At 40.0% G+C, this 25,688-nt stretch overlaps 1 protein-coding gene across 1 annotated transcript in view; it reads right to left on the bottom strand.

Moving 5' to 3' along the window:
* Positions 1 to 2,389: 2,389 nt before the first annotated feature.
* CDK17 (cyclin dependent kinase 17) overlaps positions 2,390 to 25,688 on the bottom strand; it is a 70,119-nt gene continuing 46,820 nt past the window's right edge. The window contains exons 5-17 of the mRNA XM_028745880.2: positions 24,043 to 24,168; positions 16,872 to 16,928; positions 14,856 to 14,970; positions 13,904 to 13,998; positions 11,581 to 11,643; positions 8,681 to 8,804; positions 7,532 to 7,652; positions 6,946 to 7,043; positions 6,580 to 6,685; positions 6,338 to 6,380; positions 5,012 to 5,102; positions 4,375 to 4,452; positions 2,390 to 4,001 (exon numbers count right to left, since the gene is read on the bottom strand). Coding sequence (XP_028601713.1) covers positions 3,964 to 4,001; positions 4,375 to 4,452; positions 5,012 to 5,102; positions 6,338 to 6,380; positions 6,580 to 6,685; positions 6,946 to 7,043; positions 7,532 to 7,652; positions 8,681 to 8,804; positions 11,581 to 11,643; positions 13,904 to 13,998; positions 14,856 to 14,970; positions 16,872 to 16,928; positions 24,043 to 24,168 — 1,155 coding nt within the window. The 3' untranslated portion in view covers positions 2,390 to 3,963. The remainder of the gene's footprint in view (positions 4,002 to 4,374; positions 4,453 to 5,011; positions 5,103 to 6,337; positions 6,381 to 6,579; positions 6,686 to 6,945; positions 7,044 to 7,531; positions 7,653 to 8,680; positions 8,805 to 11,580; positions 11,644 to 13,903; positions 13,999 to 14,855; positions 14,971 to 16,871; positions 16,929 to 24,042; positions 24,169 to 25,688) is intronic.

Consider the following 25,688-nt stretch of genomic DNA (forward strand, 5'->3'; position numbering starts at 1 on the left):
TGGCTGTGAGGATTTTTGTTTTGAAATCCTCTCTCTCTCATACCTGCATTTTAACTATTAGAATCATAGAGTTGGAATAGACCACAAGGGCCATCGAGTCCAACCCCCTGCCAAGCAGGAAACACCATCAGAGCACTCCTGACATATGGTTGTCAAGCCTCTGCTTAAAGACCTCCAAAGAAGGAGACTCCACCACACTCCTTGGCAGCAAATTCCACTGTCGAACAGCTCTTACTGTCAGGAAGTTCTTCCTAATGTTTAGGTGGAATCTTCTTTCTTGTAGTTTGGATCCATTGCTCCGTGTCCGCTTCTCAGGAGCAGCAGAAAACAACCTTTCTCCCTCCTCTATGTGACATCCTTTTATATATTTGAACATGGCTATCATATCACCCCTTAACCTCCTCTTCTCCAGGCTAAACATGCCCAGCTCCCTTAGCCGTTCCTCATAAGGCATCATTTCCAGGCCTTTGACCATTTTGGTTGCCCTCCTCTGGACACGTTCCAGTTTGTCATGTCCTTCTTGAACTGTGGTGCCCAGAACTGGACACAGTACTCCAGGTGAGGTCTGACCAGAGCAGAATACAGTGGCACTATTACTTCCCTTGGATCTAGATGCTATACTCCTATTGATGCAGCCCAGAATTGCATTGGCTTTTTTAGCTGCTGCGTACGATTCCATTTTGGGTACTTTATACTCAAAAATTCTTCCCACATTCTTTCCACCTGAACACCATCCATTAATGAGAAAATAAAATGTATTTGAAAAATTATCCAAATGAAGAGAGAATTTTGGTGAAATTCCCATGAGCAGGGTGCAGGCTTTTTATGACTCTTACCTTACCTCTGAAGTGGCCACGCTCAGGGGAAGCCATCATGAGGTAACTGCTCCATCATGGGGCCTTTTCAGATCAGAAAGCGTAGGTAGCCAGGGAAGGTACAGAGTGCTGAAGAATTGTTTACTGGAAAGAAAAATATATGCATCCTCCTCAGAAAAAAAAAGATCACTCAAAAACCTGACACTGACTGAAATTGTAAAGTGCTCTGAGAATGAGGCAGAAAAACAGAAGCCCCTTTTAACAGAGCAAGAAAACTTTTGAGATACCAGAGGGCAGATTTTTCAGCATACCACTACTTTATGTACAATAATTAATGAAAAACTTCGTCAAAACAGAAGCATCACATTCTTTAAAACTAAATTGTAACCAGACCTTTTGGGATGACATGCATACTAGTGTCAACAGGAGCAACAGCGTTTTCCTGAAAAACAAAAGGCAGCTCCTGAGGTAAAATGGACATTCAAGAGTCTCGGCTTTCATTGTAAGAACTGTTGACCCCTGTAGACTGACAAGTCCAAGTATAAAATGCAAGCAGCTCAATAAGAAACAATAAGAAGGGAAATAAAAGTCTGAAAGTTTGTTTTTCAGTTCGTTTCGTATAAAAGTGTGTATCATTATTTCAAGTTTCTCAAGTACACAGAATGCAAATTGGCATCCAATGCATTAAAAAAAAAATTGACACATAGATTACAAGCAAACAAAATAGGTAGGTTAGACTTATCTCATGGTGTATTTATTTCCAATTGATTTGCCTTTGCTGAAACTGACCCACTTTTTATTCTACTCCTGAAGTGGATTTTGCCCTTGGTAACCAGAGACTGAACAATTTTGCCTTGTTTGGTATGAAACATAGAATCACAGAATTGTAGAGGAGGAAGGGACCATGAGGGACATCTAGTCCAACCCCTGCAATGCAGGAATCTTTTGTTCATCGAATACACGACTCTGAGCTATCCCAGCAACTTCATGTTAAATTGGAATCTACTGTTACCTTTATTACTGACATAAAGTAACCAACACATAACCAGCTACATTGAATTCACCATGCTTTGTACAAAACCAGTCCTTGTAATTCTGACGAAACTTATGCCTTGGATTCAGAAACAGTGAACACAAAAGAAAAGTATAGCCTGGATCGGACATGTTCCTGGTTTAATAAACAATGGTTTGTTGGATCTGGAATTTACTGCATGTTTGCATTCTCTTGCTTACTGTTGCGCAATCCACCTCCACTTGCATGTCCAGCTTAATACAATAATTCCTGTTTTTTCAAGCCACAGTTTGCTGAACTAAGGTGTCTGAGTGCTCTGGTCTGAGTGCTCCCTATAAACCAGGATTGGACACAGTACTTTCCTAATCCAACAAAACATGGCATGAGCCAGACCTAGGATTTTTTCAAGGAGGGATCACAATGCAATAATGCATGTTTGGCAGGCGTCTGTCCAGGACATTAAGTCCTTTCTACATCTCATCTACATGAACAAACTTGTTTATGCACAGACTTCACTGAATCAATTTAGCAGAACGCTTGTCATAAAACATTCAAAACACAATTGAAGATTTTCCATATAATATTTATACTTTCAAAAGTACAATATTAATACAGGTCCATCAGTTAGAAATAACAGCAGTTTGTTAGCTCTACAGGGCTTCTTTAACGTAAAACCAGCTTACAAATGCTGAAAAGCAGCAGTGGTCCAATAGTCACCATTACACATGAATTTGTCATCTCTTCCAGAAAATTAAAAAAAAAAAAGTTCCCAAATTCAATTTACTAGTATCATGAAATATTAATAAAACATCCCCAAACATGCCACAATCACTATTCACAAATAAAGTTAAAGGAACATACAAAATATTTTTTCACTTAATACTGTTAAATAACAATAATAAACTACAAGATTTCCTGAACAGAAATGGTAGGACCCCTGAATGTTTTACAGTGAACTTCAGGAAAAAAAATTAAGTTATCTATGACTATTTTCATGATATACCAGCCAAAGATTTACATAACCATTTCAAAATATACCAATAAAGATTTACAGCCTCTTGAAGATGCACTAAACAAATAGGTCCAGAAAGGGGAACACAAATGCTTAAAAATACTGTTACTATCACCAGGAGGTATTTATGATACTCACTGAGATGCATAAGCTTAGTAGTAACATGTTGACTAGCTCCAAAAAAAAACAGATAACATCTAAGATCTTTAAAACCCTCTAAGTTCTCATGCTTTACAAAGTCTGCAATGCAGAGTGATGGACTTCTCTAGTATGGACTTGCATTCTTCCAGTGGATTTCCAGAAAATATGTTGACACTGAACAGCCATGGAAGCATGGGGTTGGGACGCCCGGATCCCATCGTTTTGTTTTTAGTCATTCAATAAACATCAAGAATAATACCAAGCTTCAATTTGTAAGCCAATCCGCACTAATAGACATGGAACCTGATAGCATGTAACAAAAGGAACTGGTTTTTCCCCACTTCTTCAGATCAACGTCAGTACTAAGTGCTTTGAAAAAAGGTCTTTTGTAATAAGTTTTGTTACTTTACATCTAGTATTAAATAAGAAGTTGAAGGGCCATGAATTTAAGAGCATTAAAAGACAAATTTACCTATTTAACAGTCAAGAAAGCTTTGTTTACATTCCAGGAAACATTGCAGTTAAAAAAATGAAAAGATAAGATAAGATATAAAACTGCAGCAATAATTCATGGAGAAACAGATGCATTCACATATTATATAAAGCCACTGCAATTTCTGCAGGTGTTCAATTGTTTGTTAACTATACAGACAGTAGTTATTTAGCAGCAATGATTCCGCAATAAATAATGCACTGTGTTTCTCAGTCCTGCACAAAAATTGCAGCTACTGTTACATTAACAGTTGTAACCTACTGGCTCTAATGGCAGAGGAGACCGTAAAATTGACTGTACAAAAATTTGTCACACTGTGACAACAAATATAAAAACATAACCAGCAGGTCTGAAATAAAAAGACTGCACTGTGAGGAGGACAGTGTAGACAAACAAGATTTCAAGTCCACCAAGGGAAGGAACTGCCTTCAGGCTAGAGTCCTCGATAGGTGCAAGGCAGCCTTGGGCTTGGAAACTGTGTGGTCGACTTCTAGAACAGCATGCTTTGCCTTCTGTTCTTTCCATGCCCTGAAACATAAAACATGGGTTGTATAAAGGAATCTGAGCAAAGTTTACGGCTCCTACCAACCACTGCAGCACATGATGCCAGAACGCTTGTGCATTGCAACAGACGTGCAAAGAAGCGATGCAGTTTCTGTATGGCTTTATCCCTATAGCAACCCTATCACTTCTTTGTGAAATGAACCTGCACAGGCATCTCCAAGCTTAATTCGTAAGCAAAAACTCTGTACTTTCACAACGCTAAAAAACACACCATGCGATTGAGGAATCCAAGTAATTCCAAGTATTCGTTTACAAGGTGTCGATTTTACCGTTTCCTAGCCCTCCGGCTACTGCAGACCTGAAAAACAACAACAAAAATTCTTTGACGCTTACGTACCCGTCTCTGGATAAGTGGAGTTTCGAAAGCCAGGATCTTTCTGAAGCTGAATCTCTTTCAGACTGAATATTGACACACCTGAAACAATATAAAGAAGTGTCTTTTTCCCCACTTAAGAGCCTCTTTTCTAGAAACATACACTGTGCTCAGAAGTAGCAAGAAACCACAATGACTGCCACATGGAGTTAGAAAGAAGCAAATACTGGGGGGGAATGAAGGAATTTTAGGGGAGCTCTAGAACTACTAATGGTGCTCCTAACACTGAAGAGATTATGAAAGGGAATCAAAAAATGATAGGGAGAAAGGAATAATAGATATTTTCCCCATTGCTGCCTTCAAATGCAGCCGGACAAGAGCAGGGAGACCTAAGAGCCTAAGCTTTATTGACCCTGATAGATGCAAGGATCGCACATGTGAGAGAAAGTTCTGTCTAAAGTTTGGGTGAGGTGTCAACAACTGTGAAGTCCTACTCTACCAGACTCTAGTAGACACAACATTTTGACTCAGTGCTGCCTTAAGAGATGTTAGTGGTTTAAGGAACAATCATCCAAGGAACATTCAGAAACAAGGGAAGTAAGCTGTCACCTCACTCAAACAAATGGCCAACTAACATCAATGACAAGAATGGTCTGCTTACTTTCTGGCAGGGCATGTATCCTCGTTCCAAGACTTCTAAAATACGCATGCTTCATAGCTTCTTCTGCTGAAATCCTTTTCTTTGATTCATACTGTTAAAGCAAACAGATTTTTTTTTTTTGCACACATGCTTTGAGTAGGGATTTAAATGCAAACTCTTTGAGTGGTACTCAAAAACAGACTAATAGCTAGTGCAGTTCTTCCAAGTGTGGTAGGTAAGCTGTGTCCTCTTTAGTCCATTCAGTATTTCTGCAGTATTTCTTTTACCAAATGAAGCAATCTTCAAGCTTAGGGCCAATGCAGCTCTAATACTACAATCCTAAACATGTTTCTGCAGAAGCAAGTCCAAAGAAGTTCAATGTGCTTTTCTCCCAGGTTATAAGACCACAACATAAATGAGATACTGCACAGCTACACTACCTCTGTAACATGTCTAGTAAGGGCTTCGGCTGGTACACCAGTAGCAAGTCAAAGATGCTTCACATCAGAGAAGCCACCGAAGCTTTCAAAGAGAAAGCCAAATTTGAATGTAAAGGTAAAGGGTAAAGGTACCCCTGCCCATACGGGCCAGTCGTGTCCGACTCTAGGGTTGTGCGCCCATCTCACTTAAGAGGCCGGGGGCCAGCGCTGTCCGGAGACACTTCCGAGTCATGTGGCCAGCGTGACGAAGCTGCTCTGGCAAGCCAGCACCAGAGGAGCACACGGAAACGCCGTTTACCTTCCCGCTATAAAGCGGTACCTATTTATCTACTTGCACTTTAAGGGTGCTTTTGAACTGCTAGGTGGGCAGGAGCTGGGACTGTAGACGGGAGCTCATCCCGCCGCGGGGATTCGAACCGCCGACCATGCGATCGGCAAGCCCTAGGCGCTGAGGATTTACCCACAGCGCCACCCGCGTCCCTTATTTGAATGTACCCAAAGCTAAACAAACAAACAAACAAACTGTCATGTACGACTCCCAAGTCAGATGAAACACCTACACACAGTACTTCCATCATGTTCATTGGTTCTTTTCCAGCCTATTACTGACTCCACACATCATCTCAACACTGAGCAGCTAAAATTTGAAGGGAGGCCACCACCACTGCACAAAAGTGTTTCCAACAAGGGGCAAAGAACCCTTGTCAATTAAACCAATTTTTAATTTTTTTTTATTTGATTGGCCAGTGTTCTTGCCCATGTTTGAACTGATCACACATACAATTTTGTACTCTTATCACCCACCAAGTAACCCACGGAACTCAATTTTCAGTGTTCATCTGAAAAGCTCAGTACAGATGTCTAAAGAGTAAAAAAAAAGAAAAAAGAAAAAAGAAAAGCAGCTTACCTGAAGAAATCTTACTATCAGTTCAATTCCTTCCGAGTCAAGCCTGGAAACAAACAAAACAAAGTTTAAGCATGTAATAGTTATGCATTCCTAAAACACTGCTTCAAGTAGAATCAAGTACTCTAGTCCATTGGGGAAGAATTAGCTTTAGATTCTAAATTGATATTTTCATGCTATGTACTCAGACAGAATTGTGAACATGTTCCAGTGTCTCCAAACACAACATAAAATAACTGAAGTACCTTGGAGCATGGTTGATTAAAGGCTGTGGCTTATATTTGGGAAAGTTGTAGTTCCTAAATTCATCACTGGAAGTAATGCCTGGCCACGTTTCTTGTGATGGAGTTCCTAAGTTGAAAGAAAAACAAATCACACCCATACATGGACTAACAAAATGCAAGCAATTAAATATAGCATCTGAACCCAAAGTTCCCCCACCCTGCAACAAAGAAGAGATGGTAAGCAAGCAACTAAATTTTGGTTAAATTCAATAAAATTGTAGATTAATTTGCAAAAATTTAAAGTACCTCTCTTTATGGAACACTTTCAGAAATCCTCTTAAAAAGCATGATAACCCCATAACTGTAAGCTAAGCGAAATCTATTTACCTAGAAGTCTGAAAATTAAGTGCAATTCGTCTTCAACCGTTGACCCGGGAAATAGAGGTCTTCCAGATGCCATTTCAAAAAATATGCATCCAACTCCCCTACAGGCAGAAAAAAAATTAAATGACAGTTCAAAAATACAGATGTTCCCATTCTGGTTTCCAGTCTAGTTGTACTTAAATGCAACTTGGCTTTCTTGACCTACCCCTATAGTGCTAGTCATGCCAGTAAGAGCAAAACAACAATAATATAAAATAAGGTACTGCATTCTCTTTCTAATTGGCAAAAATTGCATGCATGGAGTTTTCTCCACCTGATGGATCTCAATCAGTCTCACTACTGACATTTAGAGTTCCTAAGTAGGGAAACCTTTGCAGAGTTGATTTCTTAAGTAATTTGCTACAACTAAACCCAGGTTAAAATATATTTTTTCTATTCTTTGCCTGCCTCCCTCCACCGCTGCTGTAAACTAAAGAAGTGCTTTGAAATGTTTAAGAACACTCTGCAATATTACTGAGTTTCGTATTCACATGTAGGAGACATAATTTCACTGAAAGCAAACATGGGTTAGTAACTGAGAAAGACATACCACATGTCAATTTGCGTTGAATATTCGGAAGATCCAAGGAGAACATCAGGCGGCCTATACCATAATGTGACAACCTCATTGGAATAGGTCTTCGTAGGGACAGATTTTGCTCTAGCCAAACCTTCAATGAGAAAGTGTCACATTAGTTTCCTGTAGCTCTTCTGAAGCCTCCTGGCATTTCATATTACATTGCACTGTATAGATATCATCTGTGCTTTCATCTGTGCTTCTACAGACATTCTGTGTGGTTCAGAAGATACTGCTGAACACACTAAGTAGAAGAATCAGAGCAAGGGTGGGGGGGGGGGGGACATGTGGCCCTTCAGGGGCTATTAAAGTCCAAACATCCATCAGCCCCAGCCAGCATGGCCAACGGCCAGAGAGGATGGAGTTTGTAGGTCAGCAGCATCTGAATGGGAGGTTAGCCAAATTTATACGACTTGCTGAAATACGCATGCTTGTAAGTGCTTTTCTGCTCTGTACCCAAGGACAGGGAAATAATCATAGCTCTGAGGAGTGGCTTAATGCTTAATTCCCTTAATGTTTAGGGAAGCTTTTAATGTTTAATAGGCTATTGTATTCTAGTGTTTTGTTGGAAGCCGCCCAGAGTGGCTGGGGTGACCCAGCCAGATGGGCGGAGTATGTATAAATAAATAAATAAATAAATAAATAAATAAATAAATAAATAAATAAATAAATAAATAAATAAATAAATAATAATTATTATTATTATTATTATTATTATTATTATTATGCTTCCAAAGGGTGGTTTTTGAGGCTCCCAATAACTGTACAGCCCCTGTACTACTGAACAACAGGACAGAGCTTTGGCAAACTTCAAAACCATAGGAGCTATGTAGCCCCCAAGTTTCTCTGACAAAGCAGGAAGAGCTGCTTAACCCAACTGAACTAAAGCTTAGGGGGTGCTTGGAGGTTTCCCATTGGCATCTGGTTGGCCAACAGGATGCTGGACTAGATGGGCCAACAGCCTGACCCAGCAAGTTCTTCTTATGTTCTTAGAGTCTGTGCACTGTGGACATTCGAGCATATATTCACAATTAATTGCATGTGATTATATGAGAGGTATTCTAAAGAGTGCACATTTCCCCCCACCACCACCCTCAATGAAGCAAACCATTCACTCCATACCAAAGTCTGCTAGTTTTAATTCTCCTCTTTCATTAATTAGTAGATTTTGTGGTTTCAGATCTCGATGTAGCACTTTTCTCCTGTGACAGTATGCCAAACCACGTAGAATCTGGTATAAAAATAACTATAAAAGGAAAGAGGAGAGAGAGAGAAAGGTTAATTCAAAATTAAACTTTCAGAACTGATAAGGAACCACTGCATGGTTGATTATCTGATCGTAACTGCCAGTCTCCAAAAGCAACATGTACACTGAAAACAAAGAGAAATTCTTCTATAACGGCAAGCTGTTTTCAGGTACCAGCTACCTTAATTGTTATTAGCAAGCTTATCCTTATCACTCAAGTGAATTCTTTTAAAATACCCCTCTCTCATTGCTGCCTCCAATTACCTTCCCTTACACTGCAGTCTTCTATTTCAAATGCAGTGAAAAGGAGATTGCAGGTTAACCCAGCGACATGCTAAAGCAAATGAAAGGCAGCTCTGCATATCAATGTATCTTTAATCACATTTGTCATACTTTCCCTATCATGAGAACTTCGATTTAGATACCACAACAGCCCCATGCCTGTTTCCTTATGTTCCTTCCCCTGTTGCCTAAATTTGCCTCTTGAATCAACCCTTTGATATCCTCCATATTTTCTTTTTCTGTGTGTGTTTCTATGCCTGAGCAGGTGTCTGCTGCTGCTGCTGCTGCTGCTGCAGGTTCTTGGCTAAAGACAAAAGTGTCCTCATAGAGCTATTTCTTCATACAAGAAACAAGCACACTCCAGCTTATTATTATTCATCAGCTGACTGAGAAATGCGCACACAATGCCTTGGCACATTGCCACACATTTCACTGCTGAATTCTGCCGCGGAACAGTTTGGGAAATGGTTTTTGAACAACAGCAAACCAAAAAAAGGTTGTGGTGCTTTTTTCGTGGCTTTGCAAACCGTTTTTTCCTCAAAAAACGTTTGGACAACTGTTATTCTCTTTGGCTCTCTTTTAAGGATTTCATTACCAAACCACATTGGGCTACCCTTCTTCGCATTAATTCCTCAATGCCGGGGATGAGGAGAGCAAGATGTCCAATCGGAAGCCTACATTTGCTTGCCTCCATGAATATTCAGTATCAGTGTTTTCGTGTCCCCAATCTACACCCACACTGTGGGTATTTTTTGCATCAAGAGACGAAGGTAAAAATCCCGCTCTGAGAAGATGACTGCTGTAGAACAGCAGCTATTAATCATTTGCAGAGCACTCTCTGTCACTGAATCTTGCCCTTGTTCCCAGGAGCTCAGGGCAGCATACATGGATTTTTATTTTTATTTTATCCTCCCATTCCTCCCCTATGAAAAAGGTAGATTAGGCAGAGGGAACTGCAGGTCTGAGCAGGGCCTTGAACCTGGCTTTCCTACATATCAACTCCATGTTTTAGTCACAGCACCACCTTTGTAATAGCCTTGTGGGGTCATCAGTGGGCCCTTAACAATACCTGGAGATGTCAAAGATTGAATCTGGGACCTTCTGCAGACTGAGTAGATGCCCCACCACTATGCTACAGTCCTGGCCCAAACTGAAGAGATAGGGAAGGATGCAAGCAGGTGGACACAGTAGCTCTTTAGCAGACAAAGATTATAAAGATATACGCCTTTAGGCACCAGGCAAAAACATTCCTCTTTAGCCAGGTCTTTGGTTGACTGACAATGCCCTTTTAAATTGGGTTGTTGTTTTTATTTTGATTATGCATTTTGTGTTTTAATATTGTGATTATATCACGTGAGCCACCCTGAGACCTGCAGGTATAGAGTGGCATAATAATAATAATAATAATAATAATAATAATAATAATGGATTCAGATTTTTTAAAAGTCCTGAATAAGCTGCAAGGGCCAAATATATGGCCTGTAGACTATTTCAGCTCATTGTTAACCTGCATGTGTTAAAAAACAATGATTTTATTTCATCTGACGTACAGTCATGAGTGTTGGATGGGTAGATTGCCTCTTTCAAATGCTCCTATACAGTCGTACCTTGGAAGTTGAATGGAATTCATTCCGGAAGTGCGTTCAACTCCCAAAATGTTCGGAAACTAAAACGCAGCTTCTGATTGGCTGCAGGAAGCTCCTGCAGCCAATCAGAAGCCAAGGAAGCCGCGCTGGATGTTTGGCTTCTGAAAATCGTTCGAAAACTGGAACACTCACTTCCGGGTTTCCATTGTTTGGGAGCGGATTTGTTTGGGAGCTAAGGCATTCGAGATCCAAGGTATGACTGCATATGCAATGCTTTAGGTTATCAATCCAAGCCCCTTACAAAATATTAGCAGCAGCCTCGGTTTTTAAAAGTTATTTGCTGCTCATTCAACCCTTGGATAAACCAGTCCGCACCCCAAGGTTAAAAGGTCCAGTTTTTTCCTCCCAATGGAAATTATTTTGAGATCTAAATCAGATGGGTTAAACAAATATGGGAGGATTGCTACACCGAATAAAATAAAAGGATCTATGAAAGGAAGGGTCTAGCAATGTTATAATAATTTGGGCATAAAATCAACTGGAACACTTAAAATAGCCAAATTTCATGTCATTCTGGCACGCTATAGGGTCATCCACATTTACTCCATCAGTCATCAAGTAAACAAGCTCCTGCTTGAGAAACACGAAATGTTTGGTCCACTGAAAGGCAAGCAATTACATGCAAAACTATGTAACTTGAATACTTGCCAGTTAAGAGCTTCTCTTCAATAAAGCAAAGTGCTTCTATGCAAATTTCACAGTGGTTTACTAATTAAACCTGCTTTCTGAAGGGGAAATTACTCAAATAGGAACGCCCCCTCTCACATACACTGAAAAATATATAAATATTAAGGAGCACCAATTATGAAAAAGAGCAAAATGGTTGGAATATAGTGACTATGACTTACCTTTACATTGTGCATACTCATAATGTTACCACAATCATCCATATACTGCTTTAAATCTTTGTCCTGTGAAAACAAAAATAAGGTTAAGTTATCTACAATAGGGATACAAAGTTATGTTTATTTATTGTTACTCCTTAAAGTGTTTATTTCTTTATTTCTTTAGAGAAGAGAGAGGTGCCTATTCTGGCTGATGGACCAGGTGTTTATTTCCCTGCTCCTGGTGGGCCAAATCTGACAGGTGGGCAGCTTCATCCATCACTATGACCTCGGGTGATGCTGTGCCTCAAAGCTCTGACTGTCGTTGCACATTGCCTGAAAGTGTGATGCTCTTTGGAAAAGGCCTTTTTGGTTTTCAGAGTTTAGAATCGAAGCCACACAATCTAAAAGGCTCAGGGAAGATAGCCTGCCAATCTATATCAGGAATATTGTCAGATTAAAACTGGAACCATTAATTGGTAGATTACTCAACTGAAGCTTAGTAGGACCAGTTTTGAATGAGAGGGTAAATTATAGACAGTGAACAGACAAACTTTTGAGGAATTTTGGTCTCCCCTAAAGCAAGAAAAGAAGGGAAATATTGACGAAAGCTTTCACCTCTCACAATACTGCCTTCTATTTATTACAAAATTCATTTAGCATTTTCAGCATTTCAATATTCAAAAAGGATTTGGGACACACACACACACACACACACACAAACACAAGATTATATACTGCATCAGTAAAGAGGCAGATGATTAATCAACTCTTTTTTATCATTTGGCAGTTCAGCTTTAAAACTACTCCTAGGAAATGCTTATGTTCAGACTTTGGTGAACCTTTGAAGGTAAAACTTTTGAGGGAAGTAGCTAAAATACCTCTCTGTGCATCCTTATAATCTGAACTAGGCATAGGCAAACTCGGCCCTCCAGGTGTTTTGGAACTACAACTCCCATCATCCCTGACCACTGGTCCTGTTAGCTAGGGATGATGGGAGTTGTAGTCCCAAAACATCTGGAGGGCCAAGTTTGCCTATGCCTGATCTGAACTGTATGAACAAATTAAATAATTGTGTGTGTTTGCAGCAGACACAAAAAGTTCAAGATGGAGCATAGGGGAAGGGGTAGAATAAAGTATGTATACCCAAAACTAGTTGAAACCAAAACTGAGTTGCTCCAGAAAGACACTGATGAGCTAGCACAAAACAATACTTTGCAGGACTGATAACTGCATAAAACTATGGATGAAAGTCATTAGGTCAAACTCAGAAAAAGCTGGGGGGGCGGGAAGTACTCCTGGTTGCTTGCTACTGAAATATGAACAATTTAAGCACAAAAATGGATCCTGAAACAATCTCAAAGCTGTATCACCGAATCCTATTAATGATAGTCCCTTTTCAATACTTTTCTGCCCCAGGTTGCAGACCCTATGAATCACCCTGTCTCGTCAGGCTTATCTTTTGTTGTAACCACAGACACTGAAGCAGCACAGAGACTGAAGCAGCACAGAGTTTTAGAAGGTCTCCACCTTGTCCTCATAGCAAATATATGATTAATTGCCCAACTTCTCTAATATAGAACAACTGCATTTTCTAGCATGCCAATTAGGCACCCAAACATGAGAGTGGATTGGCTGTATATTCTTTTTTAACAGTGCCAGCACAATGTAATAAGGTAAGTCATACTATAAATAGCTTAAGGTAGTGCTGAAACAGCATTGTTCCTTGCCCCCCCCCCCATGGTGGTGGTGGGGGGAAAGTAGTTGACACAACAGCTGGAATCCTGAAAACAAAGAGCACAAAACAACTGGCTTTCAAAAAGAAAACATTTGGGCTATTTTAAGATGTAAAATAGATCTCCCTGTTTCTGTAACAGAATATTGGGAAGATGTACATCTGCTGTACATACAAAACTTTAGTAGAAGACAAATGCATTAAGTATAACACACTCAAATTATATATATAAAAAATAAATTGTTCAGCAGCACCTTAGAGACCAACTAAGTATCTGAAGAAGTGTGCATGCACACAAAAGCTTATACCAAGTATAAACATAGTTGGTCTCTAAGGTGCTACTGGACAATTTTTTTATTTATATATATATTTCGACTGCATCAGACCAACACGTCCACCTACCTGAATCTACACTCAAATTAAAGAGTTTTGTAGCAAAAAAAAAAAAAAAAGCAACCTTACTACAATTCATACAAGAAATTGTGGTAACGGAATGAATTAATTAACGCCGCTGCCTCCCACAATTCACATATACTGAAACAGTATCATTATATTTCTCTAGGGTTAAACAAATTCAAACAAGAAATTTGAGTGGGAAAGAAAACAACTTACCAGGTACTCAAAGACCAGAGTTAATGATTTGTCTGTATGAACAATATCATGTAGCGTAACGATATTTGCATGTTTTAGATCTTTTAACAATGACACTGCAAAAGGAGAACAGAATTAATAGCCAGGACTGGTAAATAAATGGAAAAATTGAAGTGTACAGATATTAGCGTGTCAAATGGATAGTGGACTAAAAACAGCTCTGTCTGGAAATATATAATTTTTTTACACACCATTATTTTAGTTCATGTGCTACAGATCCAGGCAGAAATACAATTATGTTCTGCAGGTGAAATCAAAGGATCCAAAGGCCCAGAGTTTTCTCTGAGTGAGTGGGTTAGGCACACTTTTTTCTGTAGGGGCTTGAAAAGCGGAGGCTTAGCCCCAGGGAACTACCTTGGTGATGATCAAAAGGAGGCATATGGAAGTCGTGAGGGAGAGGAGAGAAAAAATATAGGATGAAAAATGCCATATATTTCAAGTGGGGGCGGGACATGGTTTAGATTTGCTGTCACACCAAGATAACAGACTGTTTTACTATGACAGGGTTATGCTCAAGAGGAGTTGTTTCTCATGTCTGACACTTGGGCAAGCAAGCAAAAAGACAGGATGCTTCATCATTTATAACTGCTGGGAATGTCACAAGATGCATTTCTGGCAAAGAAATATACGGGCAGGGCGCAGAATTCTCTGTCACATGAATTCAAGTTGATCTACGGGCTTGAGGTAAGTCTCCAGGGTTTCGGGCAAGGTTCTTTCCCAGCCCTGCCTGGGGATGGCAGGTTTCGAACCTGGGATCTTCTGCACGCAAGGACAGTGTTCTGCCATTCCGCTACGGCCTTTCCCCTCGGCTTCAGGATTTGATGCATTTCTTCACAACACACAAGTCATACTACTGGAGTTCCAGTTGGTGGAACCATATAAAATGCAATTAAAGAAAAGAAAATCAGCTTACCTTCTCTAATGGCTGTGCATGGTGCCCCCTCTTCGTGTTCTAATCTGATTTCTTTCAAAGCTACCAAGTTTTCTGTCAGCTTACTTCTTCCCTTATATACAGTTGCATAGGTGCCCTGTATAGCGAGGAAAAGGACAAAATATATACACTCACAAAAACTGTTTTAGAGTTCTTCTCCAGCTATAGAAAAAAAGCAAGTCAAACTTTGATTTTTTTACTTTAAAAATCATAGAATCTTAGACTTGTAGAGCTGGAAGGGACCATGGGGGACCATCTAGTCCAACCCTCTGCAATGCAGGAATCTCAACTAAATCATAAATGACAGACAGCCATTCTGCTTAAAAACCTCCAAGGAAAGAGAGTCCACCATCTCTTGTGGAAGTCTGTTCCACTGTTGAACGGCTCTTCCTGTCAGAAAGGCCTTCCTGATGTTTAGTCACCTTTCTTGTTAACTTAAAGCTACTGGCTTGGGTCCCAGGCTTTGGAGCAGGAGAAAACAAGCTTGCACTATCCTCCATGTGATAGCCCTTTAGATATTTGAAGATGGCTATCATATATTCTCAGTCTCCTCTTTATCAAGCTAAACATACCCGACTCCCTCAACCATTCCTCATAAGGCTTGGCCTCCAGACCCTTGATCATATCTTGATTCCTCTCCTCTGCACACATTCCAGCTTGTAAATATCCTTCTTACATTGTGGTGCCCAGAACTGGACATTTCTCCATCTTGTCCATGCAGAAGACCTAACACTTGCTTGTTCCTCCTCTTGCTTTGAAGATAGTCAAAGAAACCTTTTAGAAATCATTTTTAACCTCCCTTGCAAGCTTGAGTTCATTCTGAGCTTTGGCCCACCTGACCTTGTCTCTGCAACATTTGACTACTCGTGTATACTGTTCCTTCATGATTTCGCCTTTCTTCCCTTTATTATACATTCCCTTCTTATATCTCAGCTCATCTGTAAGCTCCTTATGCAGTTTCAAAAGGGGTTAAGTTGGCACTGTGGTCAACATCTGTGCCAAACAAGCACTTAAGCATGGTTAGGGCAAGTAGAGATAGTTTTCACTCTGAATAACAGAGGTGGAAAAGAGCCAATCAAGGGCTAACCATGGGATTGTTTAACCATGGTCAAGCAACTGTGAGTGCAACAAGTGTACCAGATCTCCTTTACATGCTTATTTTTCATTTCTTTTTTTTTGGGGGGGGGGGGGATTGAACACATAGGGTTGTAGCTAATGCTAGTGCAACTCAAGAGTAGACTGACTAAAATTAATGGACACGAGTAACTGGCACATTAATTTCAATGAGCTTACTCTGAGAAGAAATTACCGTACTTTGATATAACCCAAAAATTATGTTTAAACTAATTCTTGAAAAAAATGCAAAGGATGACAAAATCAAATAGTCCTCATCTATGAATCACTAGGGCCTAAAATAACAGTGTTAAGGTGTAATGGTGCAAATACAAGAGTGCAAATATCATTAGTGTAAGAAGTATATATTTTGTAATATAATGTTCCTAGGGCAACTCATGCGATGTATAACCAGGCGAAATCAGACCACATAACATCTCTATATGCTGAAGATGCCCTCACAAATCAGATGACTCAATTGAAACTGTCATGTCTGTCTCAAGCTTTCATGTGTTGTCAAGTAGTCATCTCTATATAACCACTGCTGAACATGACAGCTGTTAGGCATAGTTATTACAAAGGAAAACCATCATGCCTTTAACAAACAAGGCACAGTTACTAGTTTTCCAGCCTGCCCTATTGCTTATCCTGAACAGTCAAGGATTTTAAAACATAAATGAAATGCAGTGGATATAATGTTGGTTGTAGACCTGCACAGACTCTGATGGTTTCAGCAAGTCACTATCTATCACTGTCACTCTTGTGAGAGAAAAAACAAGATTATAAAACACCTTACACATTGAAAAAACGTTGATGTAAATATTAATTTATTGATAACAAGACCCACATCTCTTGGGGGGTTATAGGGTGGAATAGGATACATACCTCACCAAGCTTTTCCAATTTTATGTAAGTTTCCATTTTCCCAAATCCGATTTCAGACTGTAATAAAGGCAAAAGGCAAATTCATTTAGAACTACTGTAATAAGTGAGATACTCATGAAGAACTGTTCACCTATTGGAAAACAAAACTGAGAAAGTAACATGCCCAAGCAGGGTTGGGATAGTCTATACCAGGATAAAAACTAGGGCCTGGAGCTGCACTTTCCTTAGTGGACCTCCTGCCTGTATCTTCCCAATGCAGCCCACTTATCCTTTTGAAATCTGCTTCTGGGGGTTAGAAGATTGCCTGGAACAGCAACAGATGTGGCAAATGGGGAACTGAAGCAGGAAGAAAGAATAAGCAAATATCAGAACTCTCCTTCCCTTGCCACCTTTGCAGATGCACTGGCTCACTCACCGAATCTAAGCCCTGGCTTTGAATGTCCCAGTAAAAACTGGTTTCCCCACTCCGGGCGTACAAATTGGTCCCAGTTCAAAATATTAACACTACCACAGGTGCTCTGGGAAGCAATGTGAAAGGAGATTACCCGCAGCCCAGGAACAGAGCTTGTGCCAGGTCCTTTGGAAGTGGATTTGCTAATTTACCGCAGAAGTCATCACGGGCCCTGATCCATCTCCCATCAAAGCAAGATATGAATGCATGACTAGTTATGCAAGAGCATGGATGGGGAAATGTACATCAGAAGATGTATCCCATTCAAATTAATATATAGACGCTACCCACACTTTGACCTAATGAAATTATTATTATTTTTTTAGAAAACCCAGCAAGAGATATGTGCATGCAAGTCTGCTTATCCTATCAGACCTACTTAGCTGGATTGGGATGAGAGGCTGTGGTTTTTCTTGATTATGCCAGAGGCAGGTTGCAAAATCTTTCCTCATGTGGCCTGCCTTTCCACACACTTTTCTTTTCCCATATAAGACTCCGAGGGTTACTTCTTACACACACTTGGTCCTTGAGAACGGATACCAAGGTACAAAATGCATACACACATAGACAAATATTCATTTATTTCCCAAACGTTTAGACCGCCGTTCATCACACATAGCAATCACAGGAGGGTTTCCAACATCCATCTAAAAATATGGTTGATAATAAAACTTTTTTTTTTTTGTCAAACAGTAAAAATATTAGAAGTGCAGATTAAAAACCTAAGACCTTGAACTACCACATTAAATTTCCTCTGAAGGCCTGGAAAGTTACCGTAACTTTTAATGGAATTCCAGAAGTGTGGTTGCCATCCACGCCTCCAGGGGGAGAGAATTATATCAGCATGGTGCCACAACAGAGAAGCCCCTGCCTAGTATTGCTGACTAGCTTGCTTCACCCCCTGGTAGGCCAGGACATGAAGTGCATATGCACGCACACAGGCATATACACGCACATTTTTTTAAAACGGACACTTTCCCACTTAAAATACATGCAAGCAGTCGGCCAAGCCTTTTCCACTCACTTGGTTTTAGAAAGACAAGAATTTTGATGTAGGTTGCATGTCTTTCATGATATATGTAAGAGCTACTAGTATTTGTACTTCACCCAAGAACAATACGCTGCTAAAAAGCACCTCTTTCCCAAGCAAATCAAGAAGTTAGTATCCTCCACCACCCCTCCATTTTACCACTGAACACCAGGAAAAGCCCGGTAAAACTGGTAATTTTCAGTGCCATTTCTGAAACTAACTTTCGCTGGGTAATTGCTATTCTTCCCTCGACCCAGTAGTGGGACTAGAGTCCTGCTTTCACACCAACTCCTAACTGCAATTACTGTACTCTGCTTGCAAAAAGTGCATTATTAAGAGACTTCAACTCATTATCTTCAGTAATCCTCAATATTGCTTCTCCTGTGCACTGAAGCTATACATAACAGAGAATGTTATGTTGCCTCAAAGCTTTATTGCTGTCTCTGTTGGGGAATCTATTTATACAGAAGTATAAACAAAGTAGAAATGGGAAGGAACTATAGTATGCACACAGTACAGTCCTTAAGAAAAACAAAAAACTACCAGCCTTTAGGGAAGGTTTTACAGAATTTTGTTTTTAAAAAAGTGGTAGTAAATGTTTCTCATTATTTGTGCTCCTATCACAAACCAGGCTATGATTCTAATCAACTTCCTAGGGAGGGAGCCCCAGTCACAGGCTTAAGATCATGTTGTATGTGGGTTTCTACAGTGCTCCATTTACTGCAGCAGAGAAAGAGTAGGACGGAAAAAACAGATGACCCTTCTGATAAAAAACAAGAGTTTAAATTACTTAGTATATGGAACTAAAAACCATTATCAGAGACTTATTTGGGGGGTGGGGAAAGTCTGCAGAAATAAAACAATCACAAGGTCCTGTTTAAAATCAGGCAAAAAGGGGGCCAGATAAACATGACAACTGAATGCCCCCCACCAACCACACTTCAGTTGGCAAGGATGGTTGGATGGGAAGCTAAACATAGAAAGACAAATAGCAACATCAGTTCCTCGCACCCTCTTAGGTCACTGCAAAACAATCCTGAACTAATTATCTAGAGCAGAATCATGCAGTGGGATATAAACAATGCAAATGGTGGCAGCAAGGTGGCTGACACTCAGGGAGGGACTAGGCAGCAAAGTACAGTGGTACCTCGGGTTACAGACGCTTCAGGTTACAGACTCCGCTAACCCAGAAATAGTACCTCGGGTTAAGAACTTTGCTTCAGGATGATAACAGAAATTGGGTTCTGGTGGCGCGGCAGCAGCGGGAGGCCCCATTAGCTAAAGTGGTACCTCAGGTTAAGAACAGTTTCAGGTTAAGAACAGACCTCCAGAACGAATTAAGTTCTTAACCCGAGGTACCACTGTACCTACAAATGAGCTTTATGCAATCCCAGATACAGCATGTCAGTGAAATGAAGTTGCAGTTGTCATGGATGCCCCTGAATCATAGTAGCAGCTCCCGCCTCTCAGCCCTGACATGAGGCCCTGAGGAGAAAGACACCAACTCGGCCTATGGCTTAAAGCTCTCACTCTGTGTAGATAGGAATTGTCCATGCATGCATACTGCAAGCCCATTGCTCGTGTATTTGCTTTTTACCCTTCATGTTCCCCTAAACAGGGACTACATTTGCCGCTTCTGTTACCAGACTTTATTGGCAGGAGGAAGAATAAGCAGCAGAAAAAGCAAGTGTCACTGGGGTGGGGTGAGGGGTAGCACAACCAGCCTGGCCATGCAGCGAGGTAATGTGTTGCTGCTACCCTTTGCAAGAAAATGCTGTGTCCCCACATCAAATGCCATCAGAATACTAATCAGCTGAGGTAAGGGCTGTCTAGCATAAAGCAAAAGTCAGCAATTATCTGCAAATGGCTGATGAAACCATGCTGACAGACATTCAAAGCTATTTTCCCTACATGACTGGTTACTAATTGTGGGGATTTAAAATTCTACTAAAGTTCGCAGACATCTTTTGCTATTTATTTAAATGGAGCCAGCTTTCATTTTTCTCCTCATGACAAAAACCTACTTTATAATCAACAGGGCTTATCTACTATAAGTCTGTTAACAGAACTAATTGTACTCGTTTAACTCTCCTACTTAGTTGGGCCCCCAAAATGGTATTAAATATGTATAACATTTCATTCACCTACAGTAAAGGGCTGTTTCAACTTCAATTTGTGAGGGTTTCACTATAAGCGTGATCAAGGCAAAAGTAAACAGAAAAAAAGAATCTCCACACAGGTAGACCCCAATGAAAGTAAATAAAAGAAAAGCTCTATACACAGCCCATTAAATGACCCCAACACGGTCAAAACCTCCAATTTAAACAACACAGGCAACTGCTGCATGAACATTAAGTAGCTAAGATAAAATAGAATTGAACTATTCAGTTCTGTCCTCCCCCTCCCCCACTACCACTTCAAGGATGTTCTGAGATGAAAGAAAACTCAAATTAACAATGAGGCTTTGAAGACTAGGAATTAAGATTGGGAACTTCTACAGTCTTGAGATACCACCCCTGTAAGGTGCACTCTTGCAGTACAACCAATAGCTCTCAGTACCTTTTTTACATTAAATATTGGAGATACAAATCACTGACTTGTATCTCACATCAGGCTAGCAGAAAAAGTATAGGTAGTGGCCCTTTTCTGCAAGTCTTTTCTGTCTTTTCTAACAGGCCTTGGCATCCTATTAAGCAACCAGCAAACCTTCTATGGGCAAAAAGCACTGTGTACTTCGCAACGTCCTCTCTTCGTTCTAGGCAACATTTCTCCCTTATTGACAGCACCAGCATTGGCACCCATATAACTAACTGAAGCACCACTGTTTTCCTAATACTGGCATGTGCTTGCATAACATTTTACACTAATGGAAACTGAGGGCTGGATTTAACTCTTATTCAAGGCCAAAAAAAGGGAGTGAAATTTTGTAACTGGATATATAGCTCATAGGACATATTCCATGGGTGTGCAAGGAGGGAGTCGCTGGAAACCCTAGAATTGTGCACTCAGTTCCCTTCCTGCACAGTCAAGAAAAAGACTTTGCTCAAATTGAACTACACTTTCCACGAATGACAGGTTTCTGCCCTAACTCTGGTTAGCTTTTAACAAACCAGTTTCAGAAACCATGGTTAGAAGTTGCCTCGTTTTGAAACTGACCCTGTTTTGAAACCACAACCCCCGGTCTGGACAACATGACAATCAGACATTCAGGGCAAGGGAAACTAAGAATTGGTGAAGTTCTACCAGCCACACAAGAGAAGTTGGGGGTGGGATATGTGATCATGAGGATCCTTGCACCTTCTTCCCCACTAGTAGATGTGACAAAAAGCCAATGGTTAAATTGGAATATATTTGACCACAGTAATAGATTACTAAAACACAAAAGGGTTAAAAACATTAGGTATAGACTCTTGCTCTTAAATGACAGAAGAATTAAAGGTGTGCCAAGATGATACATTGCTACAAACACAACATTGCACTTGTCAGTACATGCTAAGCTGATTAAATATTTACTCCACTAAGCTAGGCCTTTAATGCAAATGTTTTCAAAGGGAGACCATAAAATTGTTACTCTATTTTTAAAAAACAACAACACTTGATTCCCTCTGCTAACAGCAAGGTTTGTGCCATATCTGAAAGGCTAAGTTGAATGCAGAGTTTCTTGAAAACAAAATTGTTGCACATCTCACAAGAAGAGCACAGCGGACTGAGCAGAAGGAAAGAGGCAGCACGTGCATTGCCCGCAAACCCAAACACAGCTGCCAGATCTCAGCTTACAAGGAGCAACAAGTCCTTTTAAATGTGGAAGGGGGAGTGCGGGCGCAGAAAAGGCGTCTTGTAAGAGATGGTCCATTTTAAATGCACACTGTGCTCATTAGAGGGCACAATTTTTCCTACTACAGCTTGAAAAACAGGTTCCTACAAACAAGGATTGCTTGAGACGGAAGGGAAAATAGTCAAGCTATCCTATAAAGCACACTGAAATAGATTTATCTGAATGTGCCAAGACAGGTACAGAGCAGCCCTTCTATAAAAACACTTCTTTGCAGCTGAAAGGATCTTAAGAGAACCCTAGCTTTTTCTTTTGACTTTAAAGTTGCTGTAACCAAATTTATTCATTTTCTATTCTTTTTCCATTTCACACCCCCCCCAAAAAAAATCCAAGGCAGTTTGCAATCCACACAATTAGGAAGTTACCATTTGTGAATCAGTAACTACTGTTAAGTACACACTTCTATAAACTTACTACTCTCCTACCTGGCACCATATGCAACCTGCCTCTGCCTCTACAATTTAGGATAGTGTCCTCCCTCTGTTGTAGCTTATCTACGCCCATGAAAGCCTTACTTTCACCTTCCAAGTTTCCTTAGCTGTCCACTTTCCTCTCATCCAAGGGGGAAAACACCATACCAAAGCAACCCTACTAAAAGGAAGCTCTTCCTCAAAAATCTGCTCCTCTTGATTATCTCGATTGCAAATAATATTCCAAAGTCTTTGCCTGCTGTCGCTACAACTTTCTGATCTTCTTAGCTTTTTATGGCTCATTCATGTAATTAAATGTTTGTGTTGGGTGACTGCAAGTTATATTTTCAAAGCCTTCATGAAGATCCATTCACAATCTTCAAGAAGTCACCATGTCCTTATGTCTGGCATAACTTGCAATGTAAACAAGAGCTACCCTACCTCCGATTGGCAGAAGTAAGTATTTACACATAATATTTTCTCCAAGTTTAAAACAAAGCCAGCATGATTGCTATAAATAAATGCTATGAATAAAAACTGACTTAAAACAAGAAACAATGTTCTAGGCATACTCTTAAAAAAAGTATTTTTAAAGTTCTAATCAGCGATTAAGCTCACACTGAAACAATAAGCTTTGCATTTTATCACCTCTTTCAATGCTATGACACTAGTGCTTTCAGCAGAACTTCATTTTAATATGGTATAGAAGGCACACTGCAACTGCTGCGGTCTTCCCTTGTCTGAGGCATGTTTTTATAAATCACAGAATACTTATAACTAGGGCATTTAATAATTTATGATTCCACAGGGACACATAATATGAGAAGTTTCAAGTGCGAGGTGCCGGGGAAGAGCTCACAGTTGGGTACCATTGGCAGGAACCCACGGTGCAAACAAAGCTTTGGCATCATCATTCCAAATAAAAATAAGCATGAACAAACCAGCAGGGGAAAGGGATGATGATGATGTGGAGGACAATAATAACAGTGATATTTACAAAACAAATGCCACTACCACCATCACCCAACCCACTTTATAGCCCAGCATTATGTTCTTTTTAAATAAAAGTCTAAATTATAAATAACGCTAGTAATAACTATCTAGTAATTACATACTTCCCTGTGCATATACCAAAGATATAAGTACATGAAATGTACACAAAGATATAATTTATTCTGGCAGCTGTTAATGAGCTGACCATATTTTTGGTGACCACTATGGCAGATGTGCAAGAAGTCAGTGGTCAGGTATCTGTATCCTAAGTATAGAGAGGAGCAGAAGAAACTACTGGAACTGAGTCCAAAAAAATCAAGCAATGTGAGAGACAGTAGCAGATGTGCCACACTGCTGTGCAGCAGACCACAAACACAAACAAATAATCCAATGCCACAACACATTTCAGGGGCTACCAGAGTATCTGTCAACTAGAAAAGGTAGCAGCAACTTACCAGGGATGCTCTGCGAGATCGTCTGCTCATTGGTTGATCAAACGGTGGACTGTTTATCTGTAGCTTTTCAAGATATCCATCTGGTATCCTGATGTCTGCAGGTAGTGACAAACGCTTGTTCAGGTCCTAAGGAAGTTAACAACCATTGTTAGAGGGGCACAAGTAATTTTAAAAACCCCAAAACAGGCACCAATCAACTATAGAGTTGATTCAAAGAACATTTCAATGTTCAATAATTGAAAAGACTAATTGTGAAGGAAGCATCATATATCTAATAGTTATGCCAAGGTTAGGTCAACTTGCTATTGGACACGATCTCCAAGAACCAGTAAATCTCAAAACAACTTGTTTCCAAAGAGAACTGCAGTTGTACTACACATCTCAACTGCTTCAACGAAACAAATCTGTATTTGCATTACTGCACAAAAGCATGTGCTTCAGAGTATGATCCCATACTCTGAAGTAACCCCATCAAGCCCAGCTAGACTTACACCCAAGTATCTACATATATGGTTGAAATCTGTTGTGTTCTATTATATATATGTGTAAACACACACACCTAAAATATGGTAACTGTCAACAGGTGCTCAGGGATGAAGGCTGTCTCCATAATGCTTAAGAAGAGTCATATTCAAACCTTCTCAGACACTCACAGTTTGATCACATACATTAGCAAGTATTCTTGAGTTTCTTTTCCTCTCAAATGGACCTCACAGACTGATGATACTTGGCAGAGGCAAAGGTAACCTCTGCAGCCCAAGATCCCTAATATTCCATTCTCTAAATAAAACAATTCTGACCATGTTCTGGGTTGAGTCCATTAGCACCACATTTTTCTGCAATGTAATTTACCAGTCTGGCATGCTCTAGGCTTCTCCCCTCACCCTGCCACTGAAGTGTGGCCTAGGTGTTCTCATAACTCAACTATTACTTAACCTGGAACAAGATAAAGGTCAAATCTGATGCTCTGATTCCAAGTGGACTTGTATTAAGTTCTGATTTATATCATCTGCCCTTTTAGGTACAGTATTTCAATTATATTCTTATATTCAGATTTATAAACATAAGACCATTGTGGACAGCAGGCAGCAGTTAACCTCTAGACAGCTTCCAACAGCTAGGAAGGTTTATCAGTAATAAGGTACACTTGCACACCAGTTTTTGGCAACTTCTTCCAAACAGCGACAGTTTTCAAAATGGATTATCAGCACTTGATAACAGTTTCAAACTCTTGAAGCTTAAATTGGGTTTGGGCCTGAACTGCTACTGAATGAGAGGGACTGTCTGGAAAGATATAAGGCATAGCTCTAACCTGGCCTGAAGCTGACAAGTGATGTTTATGGACATAATCCAATGTTTTTAAAATAGTTCATATTCTTGGCTGTCAGACAGAATTATTGAGAGCCAGGGAATAATAAACTGTTGAGGAAGCAGCAAAGTAAGCTATAAAGAAAGAAGAGATGTGAAAGAATAGAAGCAGAAAGTAAAAGAGAGATGAGGACTGAAGGCAAAGAAGAGGATAAACTTTCCAGAAAAGTGCAACGTAAGCTTTAATAATATAGGTGCACTTCACTGGACAGAAAGCACAAAAAGATAAATTATTAAACAATTGGCAAAGAGTCTAGAAGCCTAAAATAATTGCTTCA

Source organism: Podarcis muralis, chromosome 10 (genome assembly GCF_964188315.1).
Source record: "Podarcis muralis chromosome 10, rPodMur119.hap1.1, whole genome shotgun sequence".
Taxonomy (NCBI): Eukaryota; Metazoa; Chordata; class Lepidosauria; order Squamata; family Lacertidae; genus Podarcis; species Podarcis muralis.